Source organism: Protopterus annectens, chromosome 5.part1 (assembly GCF_019279795.1).
Source record: "Protopterus annectens isolate FY-2018-M chromosome 5.part1, PAN1.0, whole genome shotgun sequence".
Lineage (NCBI taxonomy): Eukaryota > Metazoa > Chordata > Ceratodontiformes > Protopteridae > Protopterus > Protopterus annectens.
In genome coordinates this window covers 735355871-735381216 of record NC_056736.1, presented here as the reverse complement: position 1 = coordinate 735381216, position 25346 = coordinate 735355871, and the positions used below count along the sequence as shown (strand labels likewise).

Sequence of the window (25346 nt, the reverse complement as noted above, 5' to 3'; positions counted from 1 at the left end):
CGCCCCCAACACAAATAACACTAATACAAGCTTTACCCTCAAAACAGTTTTCACCACTTCAATCAAAAGCATGCTGTCCAAACTAAAAACCTCATCAACAGCAGCCGACCTACTCCCCAGCTATTTCATCAAACTCACAGCAGATTCTATTGCTATCCCAGTTTCCACTCTCATAAACAGATCATTTGTTGAAAACTATGTGCCCAAACTCTGGAAAATATCCTGTGTTACACCCATACATAAAGGCGGGACCTCCACTGAACTTAATAACTACAGACCCATTGCTTTACTCTCCCCCCTGGCCAAAATCCTAGAAAAATGCATCCATACCCAGATGCTAAACTACCACCTAGACAGAAACATCCTGTCACCTACTCAGCATGGTTTCAGATCTGCCCATAGTACCACTACAGCCCTCCTATGCCTCACAGACGCAGTAAACCGTCTCATAAATGAAGGCCTACAAGTGTCAAATCTTTTTTTGGATATGTCTAAAGCATTTGACACAGTCTCACACCAAATCCTGCTAAACAAACTAAACCAATATCATCTATCAAATTCCACTCTTACCTGGTTCCAAAGCCACTTAACTGACAGGTACCAAGCTGTGAAATGGGAAAATTCTCTCTTTTCTCAGCTGGCCATAACTATAGGAGTCCCACAGGGTTCTATCTTAGGATCACTACTATTCACAGTCTTCACAAATGACCTCCATACCTCCATACAGCATGCATCTATAATTCAGTATGCAGATGACACTACCTTGATCTGTGCTGCACAAAACATTTCCCACCCTCCTGCAAACAACTCAACTAGCATTCTCTGACGTTGAAAACTACCTTACCAAAGCCCAACTTATCCTCAATCCGAAGAAAACTCAGCTTATGATTATAACCAGTTCTAACAAAAACACTAACAGTTAATTCACTATCTACTCCACAAATGCTACTCCAATTGCTCCAGTGACACAGGCTAAGCTATTGGGAATAACCATAGTCTCCAACTTTGATAGTCATGTCAACTTAAATATTAAAAAAGTACATGCCAAACTGGGGTCACTCTACTGTATCAAACCATTTCTTACCAACAACACAAGATCAGCCATTGCTTGCTCCCAACTTCTATCCACCCTACTCTGTGCATCTCCCATTCTGACTAATCTTAACAAAACTGAACTAAGTAAAATGGAAGCCTGCTATAACAGAATTGCCCGCTTTGCTGCAAATTGCTCATATAGAACTCATCACTGTACTGCTTTGAGACAGCTCCACTGGCTTGAACTGCCCAACCTCCTAACCTACAATCACCTCTGCCTCTGTCATTCTATTACCTCCCCAATAAGTGTCCTGCCCTCAAAAACCTAGTACAACATCACTCAGCCAAAAGGCCTCTTAGATCATCAAGCAAACTACTACTAGAAGTCACCAACAGCTACAATAGCTTTGGAGATGCACTATATAGTAGTTCAGTGGCTAAAAAATGGAACTCTGTGCCTACTAGCATTCAAAACACATCATCCAAAGCCTCCTTTAAAAACCTCATCAGGCAACATCTCAAGCAAAGCTGGCAGTGCCATGATTGCTCCCCAGGCTAGTGAAAGCGGATAACATATACATACTAAATCTAGACCACTTGATAATAGTTTTCAATCTTACTCACAAACACTGGCTAATCTACAATGTATGTACTGTACCTGTGTACTATGTATGTATTCTACCTATGTTCCAAATTTCAGCTGTACACCACAAATCTATTAATTACCTTTATTTTTAAAATTAATATTTTTTTGTTTGCTTTCTCCATTGTAACTGTTTATTTGCTGCATACCACTGTAAAAATATGTATATTGTAATTTGTGTGTATACTGATCATGTCTAAATAACTAAACATGTCTGTAATTTTTCTTTGTGGAGCTTTTCTCCCTGGACCTCTGCTGAAAAAGGGCCTTTTCGGCTCAATCAGACACCCCTGGTTAACAAATGTAAAATAAAATAAATAAATATTGTATTCTAACCCATTTTAATTATTTTGTATTTCTGTCATGGAGTTCTGCCTCACAGGCCTCCACTGAAAATGGTCTTTGGTCCAGCGGGAAAATCCCGGTCAATAAATGTAAAAATTAAAATAATAAAAATGTAGTAAGCACATGGAGAAAAGGCAGAATAGGATAAGAGGACTGTATGGGCTCACAGGGGTGGGGCAACAGGAATAATAAAGGAGAGACCATTCTGGTTCACAAGAGAGAGTCACATACAGAAAGGGCCAGCATGCAACTCTGGTTGACTTCCTATCAGTAAGGAAAGGTATTGGGGTAAAATTAGAAATTGCAAATTCATCCATAGGTTCATAGGTTCATACTAGGCTATCTGCCCTAGGGCATTTATAAGCCTAGCCAGAGTGTGTGTGGCTTTCGCCACCCCTTGGAATGAGAATACTGTGCCCATTTAGGGTTTAGTTTACTGTGCCTCTGTCTAGTAGTGACACAGAGATGACCCCCGGGGTAAACCTACGATCTCCCATCCACTCATCAAGATTTCTCTTGAAGAGAGTCAGTGAGGGGCTCTGCCTAACATGGACTGGGATTCTGTTCCAGAGTGTAGGGAGCCTCTGGGTTATGAATCTGTCCCTCCAGCATGTCCTATTTATTTCTGTGTTGAGGTTCAAATCTCTCGCTCTCGTGGCTCTGGTGGATTTGGATTTTCTGTGGTGGAGCATGTCCATTAATTCCTGATTGGACATGGCCTTGTACGTCAGGCATAGATCGTCTCTGAGTAGGCGGTATGCGACTGAATAGAGCTGGAGTTTCTTCAGCCGGCCAGCATATGACATATGTTTGAGACCCTTGATCCTCTTGGTGAGGTAATTTTGGGGTCTTTCTAACTGCTGCAGGTGTCGGGTAAGGTACATCCCAAATGGGGCATTGTACTCAATTATGGGCCTGATAAGGGAAGAGTATAGAGGCACAATGACCTCTCTTGATCTAGATGTGAATCCTTTCATGAAAAGGTGGATAATATAGAAGGTCTTCCTAACCACCTTGGCAATGTGAGTGTCAAATGAGAGGTTACTGTCAACTTGGGTCCCTAGGTCCCTGATTACTTCTTCCGTACTTAATGGATTACCACCTATGTGGTAATTTGTGGGTACTTTGTTTTTCCCAAAGGGTATGACTATACATTTTTTGGCGTTCAGTTTAAGGCCATGGCTCTGGCACCAGTTATCCGTTTCTATGAGGCCTTCCTGAAGGATGCTTGTGTCTGCTGGAGTATCAATTATGGCGCCCAGTTTGCAGTCATCTGCAAACTTTGTCAGCCACAATCCTCCTATGTTTGCTTGCACCTTGGAAAAATAAATGCCGAACAAGAGGGGTCCCAGGACCGAGCCTTGTGGGACACCGCTTGTGACTGGCTTAGAGTCTGACATGGCTCCAGCAATTCTGACCTTGTGGGTTCTGTCCTTGAGCCAGTTTGCAACCCATCTTATGACATATGGGTTTACATTTAAGCTGGTGAGCTTGTCTATGATGCCCGAGTGGGGTATTGTGTCGAAGGCTTTTGCAAGATCAAGGTAGGCTGTGTGAACTGCCTTACCCTCATCAATGGCCTTAGTGACTGTTTCAAAAAAGTCGACCAGGTTCAAAAGGCAGGATCTGCCCTTGACAAAGCCGAATTGGGTAGGATCCAGTGTCTGTAGGTCCCCATTGTCTTTGTTTATGAGTTCCATAATGATCCTCTCCATAGCTTTGCAGACCAGGCTCGTCAAGCTTATGGGGCGGTAATTTTCAGGGTCCGTAGAAGCACCTCCTTTGTGGAGTGAGACCACTGTTGCTGTACGCCATTTTTTGGGTATGTATCCTGTAGTAAGGCTAAAATTAAACAGCAGCTTTATGTGCGGGTTTAGTTCCTCTTGGAGTTCATGTAGCACGCAACCCCCAGTGAAATAGTTGTCCATCAGCATAAACCAAAGGTCAAAGAATTACTCAGGGTTCTAGCACCTCAGTAAAAAGAAGAAGAAATAGGTGGAGCTAATGGAGAATGGCGGTGTCGCAAAACAGCATGTGTGAACACTAAAGAACAGAAAAACAGCTGAGGCAGATATGGAAACAAGGTACATAAGCGAAGCTGGTGGTGGGATTATCAAACAAAAGGAATGCAAAAATAAGACGGAGATATAAAAGATGGGCCAGGCTAAGAAGGAATACTGATTGGTAAACAAAGATACAAGAGAACAATCACAATGGCTAAAGAATAAGACATCAGATAAACTACACCAGCTTCTGAAAATGACTCATCAGATGGAAAAGGGAGCTTTATAAGATAGCAAGGAAACAACAGAAAGATAATGAAGACAGTGATCAGATGGTATTCATAAAGGATGCCAGAAGCAATCTGCACAAGTCTACAGGCAATCAAAATCAGATGGAAGGAGTACTCCAACAAACTTCTGAATGAAGAAAATCCTACAGAAGCTGTATTGTCCCATGTGCAGCCTATGACAAAACAGGAATGAGAATCCATCTTAGAAGAAGTAATTACAGTACAAAGAAAAATTAATGAAAATCAGCAGGCGCAGATTAAGCCATGGCAGATATGGTCATGATGTCAGTGCATGGTCCCTGAAGATACTCACTATAGTTTGGGGACAAAGGTTCAGTGCGAGATCCTTGAGGATACTCACTATAGTATGGGGACAAAGGTTCAGTGCGTGATCCCTGAGGATACTCACTATAGTATGGGGACAAAGGTTCAGTGTGTGATCCCTGAGGATACTCACTATACTATGGGAACAAAGGTTCAGTGTGTGATCCCTGAGGATACTCACTATAGTATGGAGACAAAGGTTCAGTACATGATCCATGAGGATACTCACTATGGTATGGGGACAAAGGTTCAGTGTGTGACCCCTGAGGATACTCACTATAGTATGGGGACAAAGGTTCAGTGCATGATCCCTGAGGATACTCACTATAGTATGGGGACAAAGGTTCAGTGTGTGATCCCTGAGGTTACTCACTACAGTATGGGGACAAAGGTTCAGTGTGTGATCCCTGAGGATACTCACTACAATATGGGGACAAAGGTTCAGGGCGTGATCCCTAAGGATACTCACTACAATATGGGGACAAAGGTTCAGTGTGTGATCCCTGAGGATACTCACTATAGTATGGGGACAAAGGTTCAGTGCGTGATCCCTGAGGATACTCACTATAGTATGGGGACAAAGGTTCAGTGTGTGATCCCTGAGGTTACTCACTACAGTATGGGGACAAAGGTTCAGTGTGTGATCCCTGAGGATACTCACTACAGTATGGGGACAAAGGTTCAGTGTGTGATCCCTGAGGTTACTCACTAGAGTATGGGGACAAAGGTTCAGTGCGTGATCCCTGAGGATACTCACTATAGTATGGGGACAAAGGTTCAGTGTGTGATCCCTGAAGATACTCACTATAGTATGGGGACAAAGGTTCATGATCCCTGAGGATACTCACTATAGTATGGGGACAAAGGTTCAGTGTGTGATCCCTGAGGATACTCATTATAGTATAGGGACAAAGGTTCAGTGTGTGACCCCTGAGGATACTCACTGTAGTATGGGGACAAAGGTTCAGTGCATGATCCCTGAGGATACTCACTATAGTATGGGGACAAAGGTTCAGTGTGTGATCCCTGAGGTTACTCACTACACTATGGGGACAAAGGTTCAGTGTGTGATCCCTGAGGATACTCACTACAATATGGGGACAAAGGTTCAGCGCGTGATCCCTAAGGATACTCACTACAATATGGGGACAAAGGTTCAGTGTGTGATCCCTGAGGATACTCACTATAGTATGGGGACAAAGGTTCAGTGAGTGATCCCTGAGGATACTCACTATAGTATGGGGAAAAAGGTTCAGTGTGTGATCCCTGAGGTTACTCACTACTGCATGGGGACAAAGGTTCAGTGCGTGATCCCTGAGGATACTCACTATAGTATGGGGACAAAGGTTCAGTGTGTGATCCCTGAAGATACTCACTATAGTATGGGGACAAAGGTTCATGATCCCTGAGGATACTCACTATAGTATGGGGACAAAGGTTCAGTGTGTGATCCCTGAGGATACTCATTATAGTATAGGGACAAAGGTTCAGTGTGTGACCCCTGAGGATACTCACTGTAGTATGGGGACAAAGGTTCAGTGCATGATCCCTGAGGATACTCACTACAGTATGGGGACAAAGGTTCAGTGTGTGATCCCTGAAGTTACTCACTAGAGTATGGGGACAAAGGTTCAGTGCATGATCCCTGAGGATACTCACTATAGTATGGGGACAAAGGTTCAGTGTGTGATCCCTGAGGATACTCACTATAGTATGGGGACAAAGGTTCAGTGTGTGATCCCTGAGGATACTCACTATAGTATGGGGACAAAGGTTCAGTGCATGATCCCTGAGGATACTCACTACAGTATGGGGACAAAGGTTCAGTGCATGATCCCTGAGGATACTCACTATAGTATGGGGACAAAGGTTCAGTGTGTGATCCCTGAGGATACTCACTATAGTATGGGGACAAAGGTTCAGTGTGTGATCTCTGAGGATACTCACTATAGTATGGAGACAAAGGTTCAGTGCATGATCCATGAGGATACTCACTACAGTATGGGGACAAAGGTTCAGTGTGTGATCCCTGAAGATACTCACTACAGTATGGGGACAAAGATTCAGCGCATGTTCCGTGAGTATACTCACTATAGTATGGGGACAAAGGTTCAGTGTGTGATCCCTGAGGATACTCACTATAGTATGGCGACAAAGGTTCAGTGCGTGATCCCTGAGGATACTCACTACAGTATGGGGACAAAGGTTTAGTGCGTGATCCCTGAGTATACTCACTATAGTATGGGGACAAAGGTTCAGTGCGTGATCCCTGAGGATACTCATTATAGTATGGGGTCAAAGGTTCAGTGCGTGATCCCTGAGGTAACTCCCTATAGTATGGGGACAAAGGTTCAGTGCGTGATCCCTGAGGATACTCCCTATAGTATGGGGACAAAGTTTCAGTGTGTGATCCCTGAGGATATTCACTATACTATGGGGACAAAGGTTCAGTGCATGATCTCTGAGGATAATAGTATGGGGACAAAGGTTCAGTGCCTGATCCCTGAGGATACTCACTATAGTATGGGGACAAAGGTTCAGTGCGTGATCCCTGAGGATACTCACTACAGTATGGAGATAAGGGTTCACTGCATGGTTCCTGAGGATACTCACTATAGTATGGGAACAAAGGTTCAGTGTGTGATCCCTGAGGATACTCATTATAGTATGGAGACAAAGGAATATCTCAGATGACTAGAGAATAAGCATACTAGTGTCAGTGTACAAGAACATTGTACTGGTATTCATAACTATGGGCAGTATAGTGGTATCAAACTCCTGTTACACTGTATTAAAGTTTTGGAGAGGACGACTGATAAACAAATTTGTAGAGCAGTAGAAAGTAAGATGGGAGATAAGCAGTTCAGATTCAGATTAGGATGAAATTATAACTGACCTGATGTTTGCATGAGGGCAGATGGGGATAAGTGGTTGGAGCTGAGGAAAGAGTCCAACTGGAAATTTCTAGACTTGGAGAAAGCATATGACAATGATGAAAGAAGGCTGATCTGGGCTGTCCAGTGATGGTTCAAAATGACAGAAATATTGTTAGTGCAGGCTGTGTACAAAGACGCAATAACACAAGTTATGAACAGTGTTTGGACTCAGAGAGCTTCCTGGATGGAGTGAATGTGCATCAGCATACACCTGTAAGCCCACTCTTGTTCATACTGTTTATGGACTACTTTAGCAAAAATGTTGGAGGGACACATCAACAAAGTTGTTGTATGCAGATGACATGGCATTTCAAGCAGGCTCTGAAAAGGAACTTCAGCAAATGACAGGGGACTGAAATGCAAAACTGAAAGCACACAGGATAAAGCTGGGTGCAGATAATGGGGGAAATCCAAAGAAGATGAAAACTGAGATAGAAGGGAAAACAGTGGCACATGTTAACAGCTCCAAGTGTCTAGGAGGGATGGTTAAGGAGAATGGAAGTTTGAATGAGGAAGTCAAAGCTTGAATCAGAGAAGATGCAGCCAAATGGCACACAATATCAGGGGTAGTGTGTGACAGAAGAATGCCAAAGCAGCTGGAGGTAAGGTGTACAAATAGTGTTGTGACCACTGCCTCAGTATGGCAAGGAAACCTGGGCACTGAAGGCACAGCGAGGGAGCTAGAAGTGAGGGTGATGAAGTACCTGAGATGGGTGGTAGGATGCACACTGTGGGGCAAACAAAGAAGTAAGGACATTAGTGCAGAAGCCAAAATAGCTCCTGTTCCAAAAAAAGGTAAAGGAAAATAGATTATGGTGGTTTGGTCATGTTCAGGAAAGCAGAAGATGATTTGGTAAAGAAGATTTTGGCAAAACAGGAAGAAGGCAAAAGAAGATGGATTGCATGCAGCACGACCTGCAAAGTCAGCTATGACAGTTAAAGGAAGGAAGACAATGGCTCTGAAATGACAGATTTGGTGACAGTTGAGACAACACCCTAAACCTGTATAGAAATAAGAAAAAAAGATTAATGTTGTTGCTGCTTTTGATGATAGTAAGTACATCCGGTGTGCCACAATTACACTCTGAATTTGGGAAAACACAACTTAGTGAAGCACTTTTCTGCAGGGAGCCTTTAAAATTGTCAGCTGTACTCTTCTGATCACTTGACTACAAAGGAGCAACTTTTGAAAAGGCCATTGTGAATGGTTTACCAATCATTTGAGTAACTGTACATTCCGGAAGAAAAGGAAGACCACTACTCAGAATGAAGCCAGCTGTACACAAGGGATCCTCAGGGCTTAGTACCGAGCCATACTCTTGTTTTGCTCTTTAGTAACGATCTCCTTCTGATGCTACCTGATTATGTCTGACCATATATGCAAACAATCTCATTATCCTAAATGAAGCCAAGAATACAGTTCTTCCAAATTCATTATCTACATAAACATTTTAATGAAATTTGCATTTGTCTCTCTACCAATATACATATTCTGCAACTCCCTAGGATAATATTACCCATGCATTAAGCCACCCATCAGAACCTCAGACTAACCATCAGCAAATTAAGGACAGCAGTGGCACATTCATTTCATATGTGACTAGTTGTAATTTGTTGTAAAGTTGTAAATAGCTTTTTTGGATAGTTCACAACCCTTCATTCAGACTACTCACAAATATTAGTCAATAGCATTCTTAGGTAACTCAAAACGTGCTATAAACTTTCATCACCTTCCCCAGAAGCCAGACAAGCTATTGCTCTGAATGTACTCATTACTAAGCTGGAATACTCACTTGTTCTTCTCCCTTTTCAAGGTCCTGGCTACACTCAGCTTTTTCAGACTACATTAACAAATCATGGTTTTGCCTCTCCTTTTTACTAAACCGGACAGTGGTGCAGAATGATGCAACATGTACTCCAGCTGATGATTGCTGTCAGTGCCACTCTTCTCTTTAAATTAATACTTATTGGCTATTGTTCCCCCTTCCTCCTACATGAACCCCCCCTCTGTGGCCCACAATCACTATCCTCTGTACTCAACAGATTAATAAGCTCATAATACATTCTCACTCTGCTTTTACTAGTCAGCAGGAGAAAGATCGTTCTCAAACCCTACACTTCCTAGCTTCCTACCTACTCATGTTCAAAATGAACATACCTCAATTTATTACTAACCCACAATTCTGTATTACTGAGTTACTGAAATACCTATTTGTTCATAGCTACTGCTTCTGTCTTTCTTATGGATCAGTTGGCATGGGTCATGGCTGAAAATGGCCTTAGGACCAGATTGCTTAACCATCTAACAAGCAAACAAATGAATATTTGGATGTCACGTGTCAGTGCATGATATAAAAAAAATCACTCATTAGCATTTGTTTAGATAAGAAGAAGGGCCATCATGCATTCAGTATAAGTTGAGGCAAGGACCTGGGAAATCATTTAAGTTTCAGAAAAATAACTGATTGGACAACTGGGAAAAGTAGGGGAAATCAATAAGATACCAAGAATAAATTTCATAATACAACACTCCATTTCTCAGCTTCATGTACCCCTCACTAACTATAGCAGCTACTAACACCCCTGGAAAAACTCTCCCAACACCTGCCACATGATGCTTTGGTGATAATAACATCAGGTACTTGTACAGGGTCCCTATTAATTATTCAAACTTTTCAAAGTTCGAATGTCATATGGTCGACACCATATGATCGAACTTTGAAAAGTTCGAAGGTTAAAAGCAACGGCTCCATACGGCACAGAATGGGAAAATTTCCCTTTTCTGCACTGAAGTGTGATCTCAGAGTTGGTATATTTAAGTAGGGGGGTGTGGGACATGCAGGGGGGGCTTGCCCCCCTGCTCAGAGCATTCAGGTAAGTTTTTTTTTTTTAATTTTTTATTATATTTTCAAAGTTTCAAACTTCACTCATATGTTGTTGAACATATGAGGTTTGAAGTTTTGAAACTTCGAATATATAATATAGACCCTTGTTCATGCTATTATTTTCATCCCCTGTACATGCTTCAACCTTGAGTGGTGCAACCCAAACATAAGTTGTTTTAATACGTATTTGTGCCATCACCTATGTAAAACAAACCCTATAGTGTTGCAGTAAGTTAATAATGCTCCTTATATACACTGTGAAATTATACACCTGTTACTGCCAGAAACCTGCACCATGAAACTATACTTTCTGGGTAACCTGGGAAAATGAGCCTTGGCTCACTACACTCTTACCCAGTCAACAAAATATAAAAGTTTGCAAATAATGGGGACTGGTTTTATACATTTGAGCAGTGTATTTGTGCATTTTCTACTTAAATGTATGTAAATGGGATTATAGTGAGGATATATGATACATATCTGAACTGTATATATGCCTATTTGTGTATGCCACTTAGTTAACATAAAAATGGGTATTGGGGTGCCTTAGGCTGCTTCCTTTTCACTGTTCTTTCTTAAATGACTTGTGGAATACATCAGTATGCCTTGTTTATAGACAGAATGCAAAACTGCTGTCTTATTTGTTAATTCTCCAAACCTATTCAGGGTGTATCTGCAACATATAACATCTATCTGAAAACCCATCTAGCCCAGTTATAACCCCCCTTTAGTCTTTTTGAATATAATATAATATAATATAATATAATATAATATAATATAATATATAGTGCCACAGTAGTCAGGAAGTCCTTCTATGTGGCACACCTCATCATAAAAGGGTTCTCATCCAGGAAAAAAGAGGTCATTGTTCCCCTCTACTCGACACTCATTAGACCCATTATAGAGTACAATGCTCTTTTTGGAATGTACCTCACAAAACATCTGCAACAGCTGGAAAGGCCACATAAGTACCTCACAAAGGATTACTGGCCTCAAACAGATGCCCTACACTGACCGCCTCAAAAAACTCCAGCTTTACTCCGTAGCATATCACCTACTCTGAGGTGATCTCTGCCTAACATATAAAGCTATGTCAAACCCAGAGCTGTTGGACATGCTACACCTAAAGAAATCCCAGTCTCTCTGAGGTACATGGTCTAGGGACCTAAACCTTGTCACCACAATAAACAGGACATGCTGGAGGGATACATTCCTGTCCCAGGCTACCCATCTATGTCAAGCAAAGTTCTTCATTAGCACTCTTCAAGAAAAATATTGATGAGTGGATGGGAAATAGGAAATACACCCCAGTGCTGACTTCTGTGTCTCTGCTCGACAGTTGCACAGAAAAATAACTTTCTTGGGTGGCGTAAGCCAGGGAACCTTGTTGGCTATGCTTACGTAGGCCCTCGGGCCAATAGCCTAGTACCTACCTATGAACCTATGAAAGTATAAGTATTAATTCTATGATTCATTGAAGCTAGATTTAGGAAACTGGAATTCTTCACTCCTTTCTCTTGAATGCAAAATTGAATAAATGGCAACAGTATGAAAGAGAATTCACCAAGCTTTGCTCTGTTTTTTCTTCAAAGTCAATGATGACTTTGATGACAATGATGAGGTACATTATTAAAATAAGGCAATTAAAAGTATCGTCCCCAAATGAGTGGTGCAGGATGCTGTGTCCCTGCATAAAATACAAGTTTGTTTTGCATATTAGGCTGGATTCATAAATGCCTGCACTAAGTGTACATGGTCTGTATTCAAGAACACCCACACAGCATTGTTTGCGCTATAATTCTGAGTGAATGGACAGCACATTGTGAATGGACAGCACATTGTCTTTGGGACAACTGTTATGAATCCCCCTTGATATTTAAGTCTGCAAAGAAATCAGTAGGAAAACTAAAATTAGGAAGATGTTAGGAGTTATGCTTGTGTTGTCTGTTCACTCAGAATGATGTACACAGTGTTAGTGTTCATGAATCCGGCCTTACATCAAGTGTCCGCAGTTTCTTTCTGTTATGAATGTTCAAAACAAAATCACTCAGAAACAGGTGCTTTATCAGAGCCGGTGAGCTGTATGCACAGTTTGTCTAAACACACATGCACAGACTGACATAAGTATTTTTGAAGCCTGCCGACATACCCTGATATATACTATATTTCTGCAGCCTGCCCACATGCCCCGATTTATACTACATTTTTGCAGCCTGCCCATATACCCCAGATATATACTATATTTTTACAGTCTGCCCACACACCCCTGATATATACTATATTTTTGCAGCCTGACCACACACCCCTGATATATGCTATATTTTTGCAGCCTGCCCACATACCCCTAATATATACTAACTCCACAGTTACATAACAGTGGGGTACGGAGAAACTCCCCATGAAAGTACAAAGCGGTCTTGCACAAACTGTGATACTATGGTGACTGCCTGTCATGGACATGGCCTATGGGTAGAAACAAATTCTGCTAATTGTGTTCTGATTGTTAAAGCATGACCAGATGGTCATCAGTCCATGTCCATAAAACCACTGTCTTTCATTATTTTGTACCTAATGAAGCATGTTTTACTATATGTACCTCTGATGAGCAGTATTGGGTGATGTTTTGTATTGCATACTGATAGGTGTGTTTCAAGTGCTACATATAGATTAGCTGTTTGCCTTTTATTTTTGGATCTGGCTTTTCCTGATCCCAATAAAGTTCTAATTTCTAGTGTATACTCCCCCATTTTACAAGTTTCTGGATTCCCTGCAAATTCTGTCAAAATTCTCTGCATTGGTCTTGAAAGGCTGATACTAGCAGGCTGCACATTTTTTTCTCCAGTGTGAATTAAAGCTTAGCATATGCAGAACAGTGGCATCTGCTGTAGCAAAATAAGAGCTCAAATAGAATGAGGCCTGTCCTTTACATACAACAAAGTTTTTTTTTTTCATGAAGTAACACACGCTTTAGCTAAGTAGGGACCAGTATTCAGGGCGCAGTAGTTATGCCACCAGAAGAGGGCATTGTATCACGTGCCTGCAATCCCAGCTAGTCAGAGGTTGTTGGACTGAGCAAGTCTGAGGACAGACTGTTGGGTAACAATCCTAGCAGTATGAGAATTATACATGGCATGACACAAAATGCATTATGAGATATAGACCCACTATGGACCATTTCATGTAGCTCTAGCTGCTTATGCAGTAATAATTAAATTTTTCCTAGTGGAGTAGCTACAAATGTCACTATGATATCCGGCTGGGGAAGATGAATTTCCACACAGTGTGGCAAGTATGCATTTAGGCTCCGTGGCCAACATATTGCTGCACACCAATAAAATAACTATAATGCATAGGCTGAATATACTGCAATGTGTATTTAGTAGAGAGCTCATTGTCTTTGACTTCTATCTCTCAGAGAGTAGCATAGTTACATATGTGCCCCCTGTCCAGGGTTTGTCCTCCATTCTCTACAAGAGGAACTTAATTTTTAATGTGGACATTCTCACCTCCTATTCTCCTTCTGAATTGCTTTGCAGTATCTGAATGATTCTTACATATACTGCTTATGTAGCTAATTTGCATACCATCAGCATACTGTCATCACAAAGGCACCAAACACTTGGCAGAGTGCTGTTATGGACAAAGCATGCTGGGATGCCTTGCTACAGTAGTAAGGATGGGGTGCAGAGTTGACGAAGTTCCCATAGGTGTAGGTGTGCTCTCCAATGAATTAAGCAATTGCTAGACCTCTGAGTGAAGAGTTTTCATGAAAGAAATGCTCTTCTGTTAAGGTCTCATTACAATGTTTTACACCTGAAAAGTAAGTAATGCAGTCAGCTGTAGTGCCATTACCAGAGCCTCACTGGATAGGCAGCAGTCAGCTGTTGTGCCATTACCAGGGCCTCACTGGATAGGCAGCAGTCAACTGTAGTGCCTCTACCAGGGTCTCACTGGATAGGCAGCAGTTAGCTGTAGTGCTATTACCAGGGCCTCACTGGATAGGCAGCAGCCAGCTGTAGTGTCATTACCAGGGCCTCACTGGATAGGCAGCAGTTAGCTATAGTACCATTACTAGGGCCTCACTGGATAGGCAGCAGTCAGCTGTAATGCCATTACTAGGGCCTCACTGGATAATCAGCAGTCAGCTGTAGTGCCATTACCAGGGCCTCACTGGATAGTCATCAGTCAGTTGTAGTGCCAATACCAGGGCCTCACTGGATAGTCATCAGTCAGTTGTAGTGCCAATACCAGGGCCTCACTGGATAGTCAGCAGTCAGCTGTAGTGCCATTACCAGGGCCTCACTGGATAGTCAGCAGTCAGTTGTAGTGCCATTACCAGGGCCTCACTGGATAGTCAGCAGTCAGCTGTAGTGCCATTACCAGGGCCTCACTGGATAGGCAGCAGTCAGCTGTTGTGCCATTACCAGGGCCTCACTGGATAGTCATCAGTCAGTTGTAGTGCCAATACCAGGGCCTCACTGGATAGGCAGCAGTTAGCTGTAGTGCCATTACCAGGGCCTCACTGGATAGTCAACAGTCAGTTGTAGTGCCATTACCAGGGCCTCACTGGATAGTCAGCAGTCAGTTGTAGTGCCATTACCAGGGCCTCACTGGATAGTCAGCAGTCAGCTGTAGTGCCATTACCAGGGCCTCACTGGATAGTCAGCAGTCAGCTGTAGTGCCATTACCAGGGCCTCACTGGATAGGCAGCAGTTAGCTGTAGTGCCATTACCAGGGCCTCACTGGATAGTCAGCAGTCAGTTGTAGTGCCATTATCAGGGCCTCACTGGATAGTCAGCAGTCAGCTGTAGTGCCATTACCAGGGCCTCACTGGATAGTCATCAGTCAGCTGTAGTGCCAATACCAGGGCCTCACTGGATAGGCAGCAGTCAGCTGTAGTGCCATTACCAGGGCCTCACTGGATAGGCAGCAGTTAGCTATAGTGCCATTACTAGGGCCTCACTGGATAGGCAGCAGTCAGCTGTTGTGCCATTATCAGGGCCTCACTGGATAGGCAGCAGTCAGCTGTAGTGCCAATACCAGGGCCTCACTGGATAGTCAGCAGTCAGCTGTAGTTCCATTACCAGCGCCCTTACCAGTGCCTCACTGGAGAGAAAATTGTGTCACATACAGAACCCAAGAAATTAAGGTAGGTAGAGTTACCTCCACAAGAGACCTGTCACTAGCAGAGTACCCCAGAGCTCAGTCTTTGGCCCATTCCTTTTTGGTGTCTACTTCTCAGACTTCAAGGCAAATGTTGAAGTTGATGGCTGATAAAGTCTGCTGATGACAGAAAATCTGATGCCATCATAAACTCTCAAGAAGACACCAACTTCCTTCAGGAAGGTCTGTTGCAAACAAATAGTTGGTTTCAAAACCATGTCCAAAAACTAAATACCAAAAAGTGCATAATTGTATACTTCAGCAAGCAAGATGTCTTACACAACTATCACATTTACAATGCACTGCCAAAAATTGACCCAGAAGAGAGAGACCTGGGATACCATCTCTGGAAAGGCTCTCCATCCATGTGAAGCAGATTTCCTCCCTAACCCAATTGCAGTGTGACTTGACAATTGGTTGGGGAACAGGAAATTCATCCCTAGTTTGGAACCTACTGTATGTCTCTAATGGACACAGGCAGCCTGTAAATGGTTCATCTCCCAGCCCCTGCTTATAAATGTTTCATCTTCTAAGCCCCTGGTTATACTTATCAAGGGTACCAGAACTTGTTAGAGATTTGGGATGCATGGCTAGGCTTAAAAAGGCCATTGTGGTCATTAGCCTAGTAAACACCTATGAACATATATTGACTATTGCTATGAAGTCCTTCTTTACAGCACAGCTTATTATTAGGGGCATGACATCCAAATCTAAGGAGGTGATCATTCTACTATACACTGCAGTCATTAGGGAAATCATTCAATATAATTCACCATTTGGCATGTACTCCTCCAACTGACTCAACTTGTTTTCCCACTAAGAAAACCATGGGACTAAATCACAAATGCCATCTGACCACCTCAAAGCCCTCTTTTGTAGTGTCCTACAGGATGTTAAGGGGAGATCTGTGCCTCACAAAGAGAGGCCCCACCAACTCCATCTCTTCAGGCCATCTATGTCCAATAGTGGCACAAACACCTACTCTAGAGATGTCAATCTCTACTGCAATTTAAATAGAACATGCTAGAAGGATAGATATGTCTCAAAGGGAATACCACTGCTTGGAACACCCTTTCTCTCCCTATCACAATAAGTACATATCTTACTTTATTTAAATGCAGTCTGGATGCAGCACCCTTGAGCCCTATGGACAGCAGAAACATGTAAATACTTGCTCCAGAGTTATGGTTATTTACATTTACTATACAAACGGTTTTTGCACAGTACTAAAGGATTATCTCACCCAGGGTTATAAAAGTTTCTCACAAAATATAGGGGCTTTGGTACTAAACTACTAAGGCTAGAAACTCAGTGAGAATACATGGCCAGGCTGCTAAAGGTCCTCACAGATAAATAGCCTGGTAAATACTTTTGGCCCTATGAACTTGTGTGACCATTTTTTTCAAGTATTTGGCCTACATACTGTAGGGTACAACAGAAGCCTCACCACTATTCTGCAAAAGTACACGGTTCTTTCACAACACAAATCACCCCTTCTTCTTTATTCCCATTTGTACATTCAGTACGGGGAACTAAGTGGCATTTATGAGTCGCTCTGTTACTCTGCCAAAAGTCCTTTGTAGTGTACTAAAGTACTTATGGCAATTTGTTCTATTTAATGTTTTTTTTTCCATGATTCCCACCCATAAAATTTAGTGGAGCTTTGACCATGCAGATTCAAGTTTTAAACAGGGGATCAAGGTAGTAATCACATACTACATCACACCTTACACTTGAGTTATGTTAAATTCTTCTGATGAGGTGAGAACTAAGCAAACTAGATATGAACAACAATATTCCTACAGCTAGCCCCACAGCTTTGAACCAAGGCTAAAATTAAGAGGTGAAAGGCAGTTGTTTCACTGAAAGAAAATCCTAATAATTCCAAAAGTATTTAATAAGCCTTTTGCCATATAGATAGCTGAAATTCTAAAAGACATTTGTGATATGTTGCCCTTCCCTTCACGTACTCCATTGCTAGGTATAAACAACATGGCTAGGTAAACTTAAGGAAAGAGGTCCTAGTTTGAATAAATATGATTATGCTGAATAGAATAACATGACATTCAAATTTAAGAATGAAAATGAAACGGTTATTTTTTTTAATAAACATAGCACAGAACAAAGTATAACTTAACTCACATTTTTTGCACTAAAAATGAGTTACAAAAAATATATATTATTCCACGTATCATTGTATTTTGGGAAATGTACAATAAGCAAGGGAGCTGCTTAGCATCATAAATGTTCAAGATACACATACTAACTCTCAGCCTAGTAGTGCAAATAAACAGAATCCTAAGCCAAATTTCTAAGTAAATGAAATAAATATTATTTCTTTCATGTTGCAGTAACTCAGACAAGGAATAATTAGTCAAGGGTGCTGCAGTAAAAGATCTCATGTTGCTTGAAAGTGTTTGGAAAAGCTGTCCAGTCTGAAGAAATGGTTATTAAAAAAATATTTCTGAAACTGTTTAGAAAATGTGGGGAGGAATGGAGGTTCCTGCAATTCTGGTGTTCAGATAAGAGCAACTGATCCAGCTTTTCCTTTGCTTACTAGATTTCATAGTGTTAGTGTGATTATACATGCATAATGCATTTGGTGCAGGGGATTAAGGCTATGAGCTGTCGTTCCCATGGTACAAGGTTTGGTTCTCTCAGCTTTCATTTCCTACTGTGGGACCTTGAGCAAGTCACTTGATCAGACACTTCTTACTGGAAATTTAGTCTAGGCCCATTAATGGTTTCCTGGACTACTTGCCTGGTCACTAGCTATTAGAGGTTGGCATCAGTGAGAATTTCTCTCCCCAGGTTAGTGGTTTCAGGATGCAAAGTTCACCCAAAAAGAAGCACATCTGAGCATTTTGGGAGTGAACTGTAGAAACTGATTATTCAGACAAGTTTTGGATTTGTGACTGATAACGTGGCAACTAAGATGCAATAATTCGATTTCCTACATGCAGCTAAACAAAATTAATTTCAGCTGAGTGAACTGTGGATTAAAATAACAAAGCAGAGTATGGCTTTTAATACCATTATCAGCAGAATATGTTTGAAACCAGAACTCTGTCTAGGTTGCAGTTAGGTGAGGATTTGGGATGTTTCCTGGCACACAATACAATAACCATTTTAGTCGACTGTAAGACTGCTCATGCTGCTGCTGTGCTGGATAAATCATTTTTAACAGGAGCGTACCACTTCTTAATTATTAAAAAAAGACTTAAAAAGCAAGGCAGACAAAACTGACCGAAGTCCAGTTTGCCGTGATGACTTACTTCTTGCTTAAACCAAACATCTAAATCTCTCGTGGACAACCGTGCTGACAATCCATAACGAAAGAGAGAATTTGGACTTGGGACGTTCAATGGCTTTACATATTAGAAGCAAATGAATATATGATGTCAAAACTGCATGAGGGTCATTATGACAGTATACTGGGGTCAAAACCTCATATAAAGAATAAATGCAGAATTTATGTCAGTAAATGAAACAGCTTATTATTCAAAACAAACCATGATGGTTTATGTCACATGCGTTTAGACAACAGTAAACTATGGTTTCAGCATACAAACAAAAACACACACTTTTTCATTGTAGCAAAGTGGTACTGGGAGAGATGGTGAGACAGTATCAGTTTTGTCAGTACAAATACTGTGAACGAATCACAGTTACATATTCGTGCAGTTCACAATTCCACATTATAAACTACTGTGCAATCTAGACACCAGTCATGTGTTCTAGAGATTTCAGATTAAACTAATGAGAAATGAAGCATGTAGGTTTAATCATCATTCAGAAAAAAATCACATAAATGAACCCAATCAATGCATGTTTTGTTCTCTGACACGATACACGTCATAAGCTGAGCAGTAAACATTTTTGTTCAATAATATATTTGTTTTCATGCATTTGACCTCAGAACATTTGATATCGAAATAATCTATGGACTGCATTATGGCCACACCATGCCTGCCTTCTGTTATGGATAGAGGCTGATTTATTATTATTATTAATGAAAGTTCACTTATTTGGTTTGATAAAACACAGAAACTGGCAAAAAATATGCTCATTTGTGTGCTTGAAAATTCTAGAGAGTTTTAGTCAAGAAGTCTTCATGGTAGAGAAAATCAGAGGAAATTAAGTGTTCTAATTTTAAGTGCTTGTGTGTGTGGGAAGTGTATGCGTCTATGTATGTGTGTGTCTGTATGCATGTGTGTGACAAAATTGCTTTCTGAAAGCATGTGAAATACTGAAGAACATTTGTTCTTGGCACAGCTCTGTAGCATATGATAACCAGGGTCATTAGGTAATTAGGAGTCACTAAGCATCGACAGACTGATGGTTTGTGTATGAAATCACTTCAGTGACGGATGGGAAAATAAAGTTTGATAGCTACTTGTTGAATGTCTGACAATTTTAAGTGTGATCCTTGGAACAATGAAACGTTAACAGGGCTTAGTGCAAAAATATATACCATCTCCAAAAATGTGATGCTTTGAAATATTAGTCCACTTTTCTAAAGAGCAGCAGTCTCAGATTTCTTATATATATGTAGGAGACATGTGTGTGGGGGGAGGTACGTGGGGAAGGTGAAGTGTTCTTGCAGAAATGCGTTAAAGGTATAACAGCAAGTTCAGAATACACAATGGTGTTGTGGAGGCATGGTCTCAGGTCCCAGTGGTTCACCCTAAACCATGATGCAAATCTGCATCACAGTGGCCAATAATGTGCTATACAATCAGTGCTTAATCAAAACTTATCAGCATTTCAAATGGTTACCATACATAGTGGTATTATACCAAAAGAGATATGGTGTCACTGCACCAACAAAACATATTATTATCATAGAGAGGATATATCAGCATGACTTTCAATAAGGAACATTGCTGTTTGCACTGGGATGATAGGCCTGCCACAGCACTGCAAACGCTCCGTGTTCTGGAATGCAACACAGAGCAAAGTTTGGTTCAGCTGCAGGTGTTGCAGCATCTCTGATTATAAAATTCCACTACAGAGTACAAACCAGTTTCAATGGCTTTGGAGAATAAACAATTTATGTACAATAATCCAGTTTAGTCTGAAACCATCACCAGTCGGAAGAGGCAAACTGAACAGGTGTTGCAATAATTACACTGAGAACCATAGCTAGGCCATAGGGTTGTGATTATTTAAAAAATGCTGGTGAGTGGATCAGTTATAAGTTTTAATTGCATCCTGGGGGTTAAGTTCATAAAATAGAAACTAAATATATAAACAACAACCCTTATTATGTGTTGAGCTGAAGAGGACAATAAATGTTAAACTACCACCGGAACCACACACACACACACACACACACACACACACACACACACACACACACACACACACACACACACACTCAAATACAGACTCTCAGACACACACACGAACACAAAGAGACACAGTCAAATCCACACTTTCAGACACATACGCACACATAAATACATACTGACATGCAAACACACACACACAGAAACACAAAAAGACACACACACAAACACACACACATAGGTATACACATGTAAACACACACACACACACACACATGCAGACCCACACAAACACACACACACACACACACACACACACACACACACACACACACACACACACACACACAAGGAGACAGATGCATGCACACAATGACACACACACATGCACACACACACACACACACACACACACACACACACACACACACACACACACGGAGACAGATGCATGCACACAATGATACACACACACACACACACACACACACACACACACACACACAAGGAGACAGATGCATGCACACAATGACACACACACACACACACACACACACACACACACACACACACACACACACACACACACACACACACACACACAGCTAAGGAAAATCTTACTAGTTTAAGTTAAAAGACTGTCTCTGTGATTAAAAACTGTCAGCCTGTAAACCATGTAAATTACATGCACAATGAATAGGTCTGTGTTTCAGTAATTGAGTATTTCCTCTTCAATTTAACATATTGCCATTCTACGTTAACAATATAGCTTCTGTTTAAAGACTTAATTTTGTTCTCAAGTGATCAATTGTAGAATGCACTTTGTTTGGCCAACCTGCAACAATTATAAAAATTGCCTTGCCTCATTCCTTATTTATTTTTTACTTGAAAATACTACCAGCTTTAGCTCTATATTTGATCATGCCAGAATCTGTACGCTATTTATGTAGCTTGACAAAACAGATTATGCCCCAGACCACCTTCACAGTTCCAACCTCGTAATTCAGATGCTTACTGCTAAAACAGAAACTCCAGCTGCTGTGATATTGGTTTTAGGTCCTGTGTTGAAATGCTTCTTTATCTTCCCTGCCACGGAGAGCTGGTGTTCATTCTCTGGCAGTCCATCATCCTGAAAGAAAAAAGTTAATAAGAAGCAATGGGTTGCACAATTCTACAACAGCAACAATTCTGTACCCATACACACTAGTACGAGCTAGTCATATATGCCCTTCATCACAATGATTTGGATCTTGAATTTAAAGACATTTTAATTAATTTTAATTTTGAACATCTTTATTAAACATGCCATTTTTAAAATACGACATAGGTACACATATAGTAATAGAAAAAAAAACAAACCGGAATAACTTTTTCATTATTTTTATGCAGTATAAATATTTTTTTCCTTTAAACAATTTTCATACACTCTTAACTTTCTAGAACTTGTTTAGCTCCTTCCCTCTCTTGATAGTCCCTCCTCCCAAATATTATTCTGCATGTATTATTCACACACATTTCATTTATTTCCATGTCACTTCCTCCTTTCCTTTTCTAAGGATCCCACCTCAATTTCTTTTATTTCCTTTACAATATCAAATACTTCAGTGATGATTGGTTTAGAGTTTTATTTTTATTTTCTAGTTTTTTTTTTTTTTTTGGCAGCCAATAGGATATTATGTCTAGGTAATTCAGATCCTGTGTCCCAGCTCAAAAGAATAATTTCCTTAGTTGCAGCCATTTGCTCTCCCAGAAGGTTTAGGATATTGCATGGAAGTGTTTGCAGAGGTATTTTTATACCACAGGCAGGCTCTAGATGATTCTTCCTTGAGTAGCTAGCAAACGCTGCTGCTATAATGGGGAAGATAGGTAATTGGGAACACGTACATATATACACACATACATACAATATACAGTACACATATATGGGTGTCATGCAGGTGGTTAAATATTCTGTTTGAGAAACAGATTGATTTGATTAAAAATGTTGGATTTGGGAAGGGTGTTTGGAGGGGCTTGTTCCACAAAGCACTTATTAATATGTTTTACCTTTTCTACTTTTTTTTCCTACAGTAAACATTTTGATCACTAATGTTTGATTATTTTGTAAGTGCACACTAATGAATTTTGTCATTTAATATATACTCATATATATTGATACATTTAGATACTTAAGAGTTCTGAGTTTCTCATTTTGGATTTTTGATATATATATATATATATATATATATATATATATATATATATATATATAAAATATATATATATGTGTGTGTGTACACATTATGACGCACACACACACACACACACACACACACACACACACACACACACACACACACACACACACATACTACAAATGGTCAAGAGTATAAGATCGAAGTTTTGAAACTTCAAACGTTTTGAATGGAGATCGCCGTAGATAGCAGGATGGGAAATTTACCGTTTTCCTCACTGTAGTCTGATCTTGGAGTTGGTATATTTATTTAGCAGGGGGTGTGAGGGGTGCAGTGGGGCTCACCCCCCTGTAAAAATGTAAACATTTTTTTTTTATTATAAGTTTGAAGTTTCAAAACTTCGATCTTATGGTCTTGACTATTTACAGTTCGAAGTTTCAAAACTTTGAGCTTGCAAAGTAGATCCATATATATACTCACGTACATATATATATATTTATATACAGACAACAAAATCTAGTAGTAAGGAAATGTAGTTTTCCAGCCTTAAGAGTAGTAAATACTTTCCTTAAGGAAGAACAAACCAAAAAATAGGGAAAAACAGTTGTACAGGACATAATACTCTCTTTTTTCTCAAACACTTGCAAGACTCACACATAGGTGCTAAGTTCTAATTACATGTTAACAAACCACATTATGTATTCAAGGAGAAAATTCCTAATGAGGGATATGACAGAAGCAACTCAGACAAAGGTATAGTACATACACATTCCAGCTGGATGCTTATGAACGTATTCATTACTGGTTGCCTAAAAACATGCCTAGGCATCCCTCTGTCTTTACATATGAGGCCAGAGATACAAGTTTAGGGATACATATGAGTAGCAGAAACAGTGAGATATGGGAACAACCAATTAATTTATCATTTAACAACCAAGCATTTCTACCACCTATTAGCATTCAAGTATAACCAACTGTCTGCAGCACCCAGTCATAGCCTACATACACTTGCACACATTCAGATATATGCATATGCACATGTTTGCACACACATGCACCTCCCCCAACCTACCAGGGGCGGCTCGTGCTATAGGACTGCAGCCCCCCCCCCCACCTGTAGAAAGAAAGAAGAAAATAAAACAAAACCAAAATTGCGAGTCCCGGAACTCCACGCATGCATGCTTGGAGTTCCTGGTACTCACAGAACTCCAGACTGCTGTGTCAGGCAGTCCGGATAGGGGAGAAAGGCATCTCTGCCCTGCAGCCCAGAAGTTTGTGTGGTGATGACCGCATAGAACAGAAGGACACCGGACTGCATCGTCTGTAGGCTAGAGCCTCCAGCCTACTCTCGTGGGGAAAATCAGCCAGCCAGGAGAACCAGAAACCAGCCGTTAGCTAAACCAGCCAGCCAGGAGTACCGGAATCCAGCCATTAGGTTGTGCGGGCTGAGGAGACTGCTTTTACTGGAACTAATTCAGGATTGCTGCTTTTTAGCTGCTCTGCGACCGAGGAGATTGTGTTTTAGCCGCTATGGGACCTTCAGGTAGGGTGTGTGTGTGTGTGTGTGTGTCTGTGTGTGTGTGTGTCTGTGTGTGTGTGTGTGTGTGTGTGTGTGTGTGTGTGTGTGTGTGTGTGTGTGAGTGTGTGTGTGTGTGTGTGTGTGTGTGTGTGTGTGTGTGTGTGTGTGTGTGTGTGTGTGTGTGTGTGTGTGTGTGTGTGTATGTGTGTGGTTAAGTGTTTTATAGGCAAGTTTGACATGAGTGAGAATGAGTGTTCAAAAGTGTATTGTTGTGTGTGTTTTATTGCTTAGTGTAAGTGGTTGAAAGCATTTACTTTGTGTCTGTGTGTGTGTTTATGTCTATTGGTAGTGTTGTGAATGTTTAGTTGGCTGTATGATTTTATGCAGGTCTTTATGTTTTGTGACGGTGAGTGACTGTTGAGTGTATAATGTTTTGTGTTTTATTTCTGTTGGGCTGAATGATCAGAAAAGAGGTGTGTGGGTGGCATGGCTTACAGTGTGTACTTGACAGAGTAGTATTGCTTGTTTTTAGTGTGTTGGACTGAATGCTTGGAAGAAAGTTGTAGTGAATGTGTGTATGTTTGGTGCAGACTGTGTGATAGGTGGCTGTTGATCAAGACCGGTGCTTGTGAAATGCTGCTGACTTTTGCATGGTCGGTGGGACTGTTTGTGTTTGGGGGGTGTGTATTTGTGTGCACTCATATGTTTGGAGGTATGTTATGTTGATTAGCAGTTTTG

General features: G+C 41.0%; 1 protein-coding gene across 5 annotated transcripts in view; it reads right to left on the bottom strand.

Annotated features, from left to right (window-relative positions):
• Positions 1 to 25346, bottom strand: part of DCLK1 (doublecortin like kinase 1) — a 2564464-nt gene that overhangs the window by 168620 nt on the left and 2370498 nt on the right. For all 5 annotated transcript variants that reach the window (XM_044073374.1, XM_044073373.1, XM_044073375.1 and 2 more), the window contains exon 16: positions 21931 to 22044. In XM_044073374.1, the coding sequence (XP_043929309.1) occupies positions 21931 to 22044 (114 nt within the window). The remainder of the gene's footprint in view (positions 1 to 21930; positions 22045 to 25346) is intronic.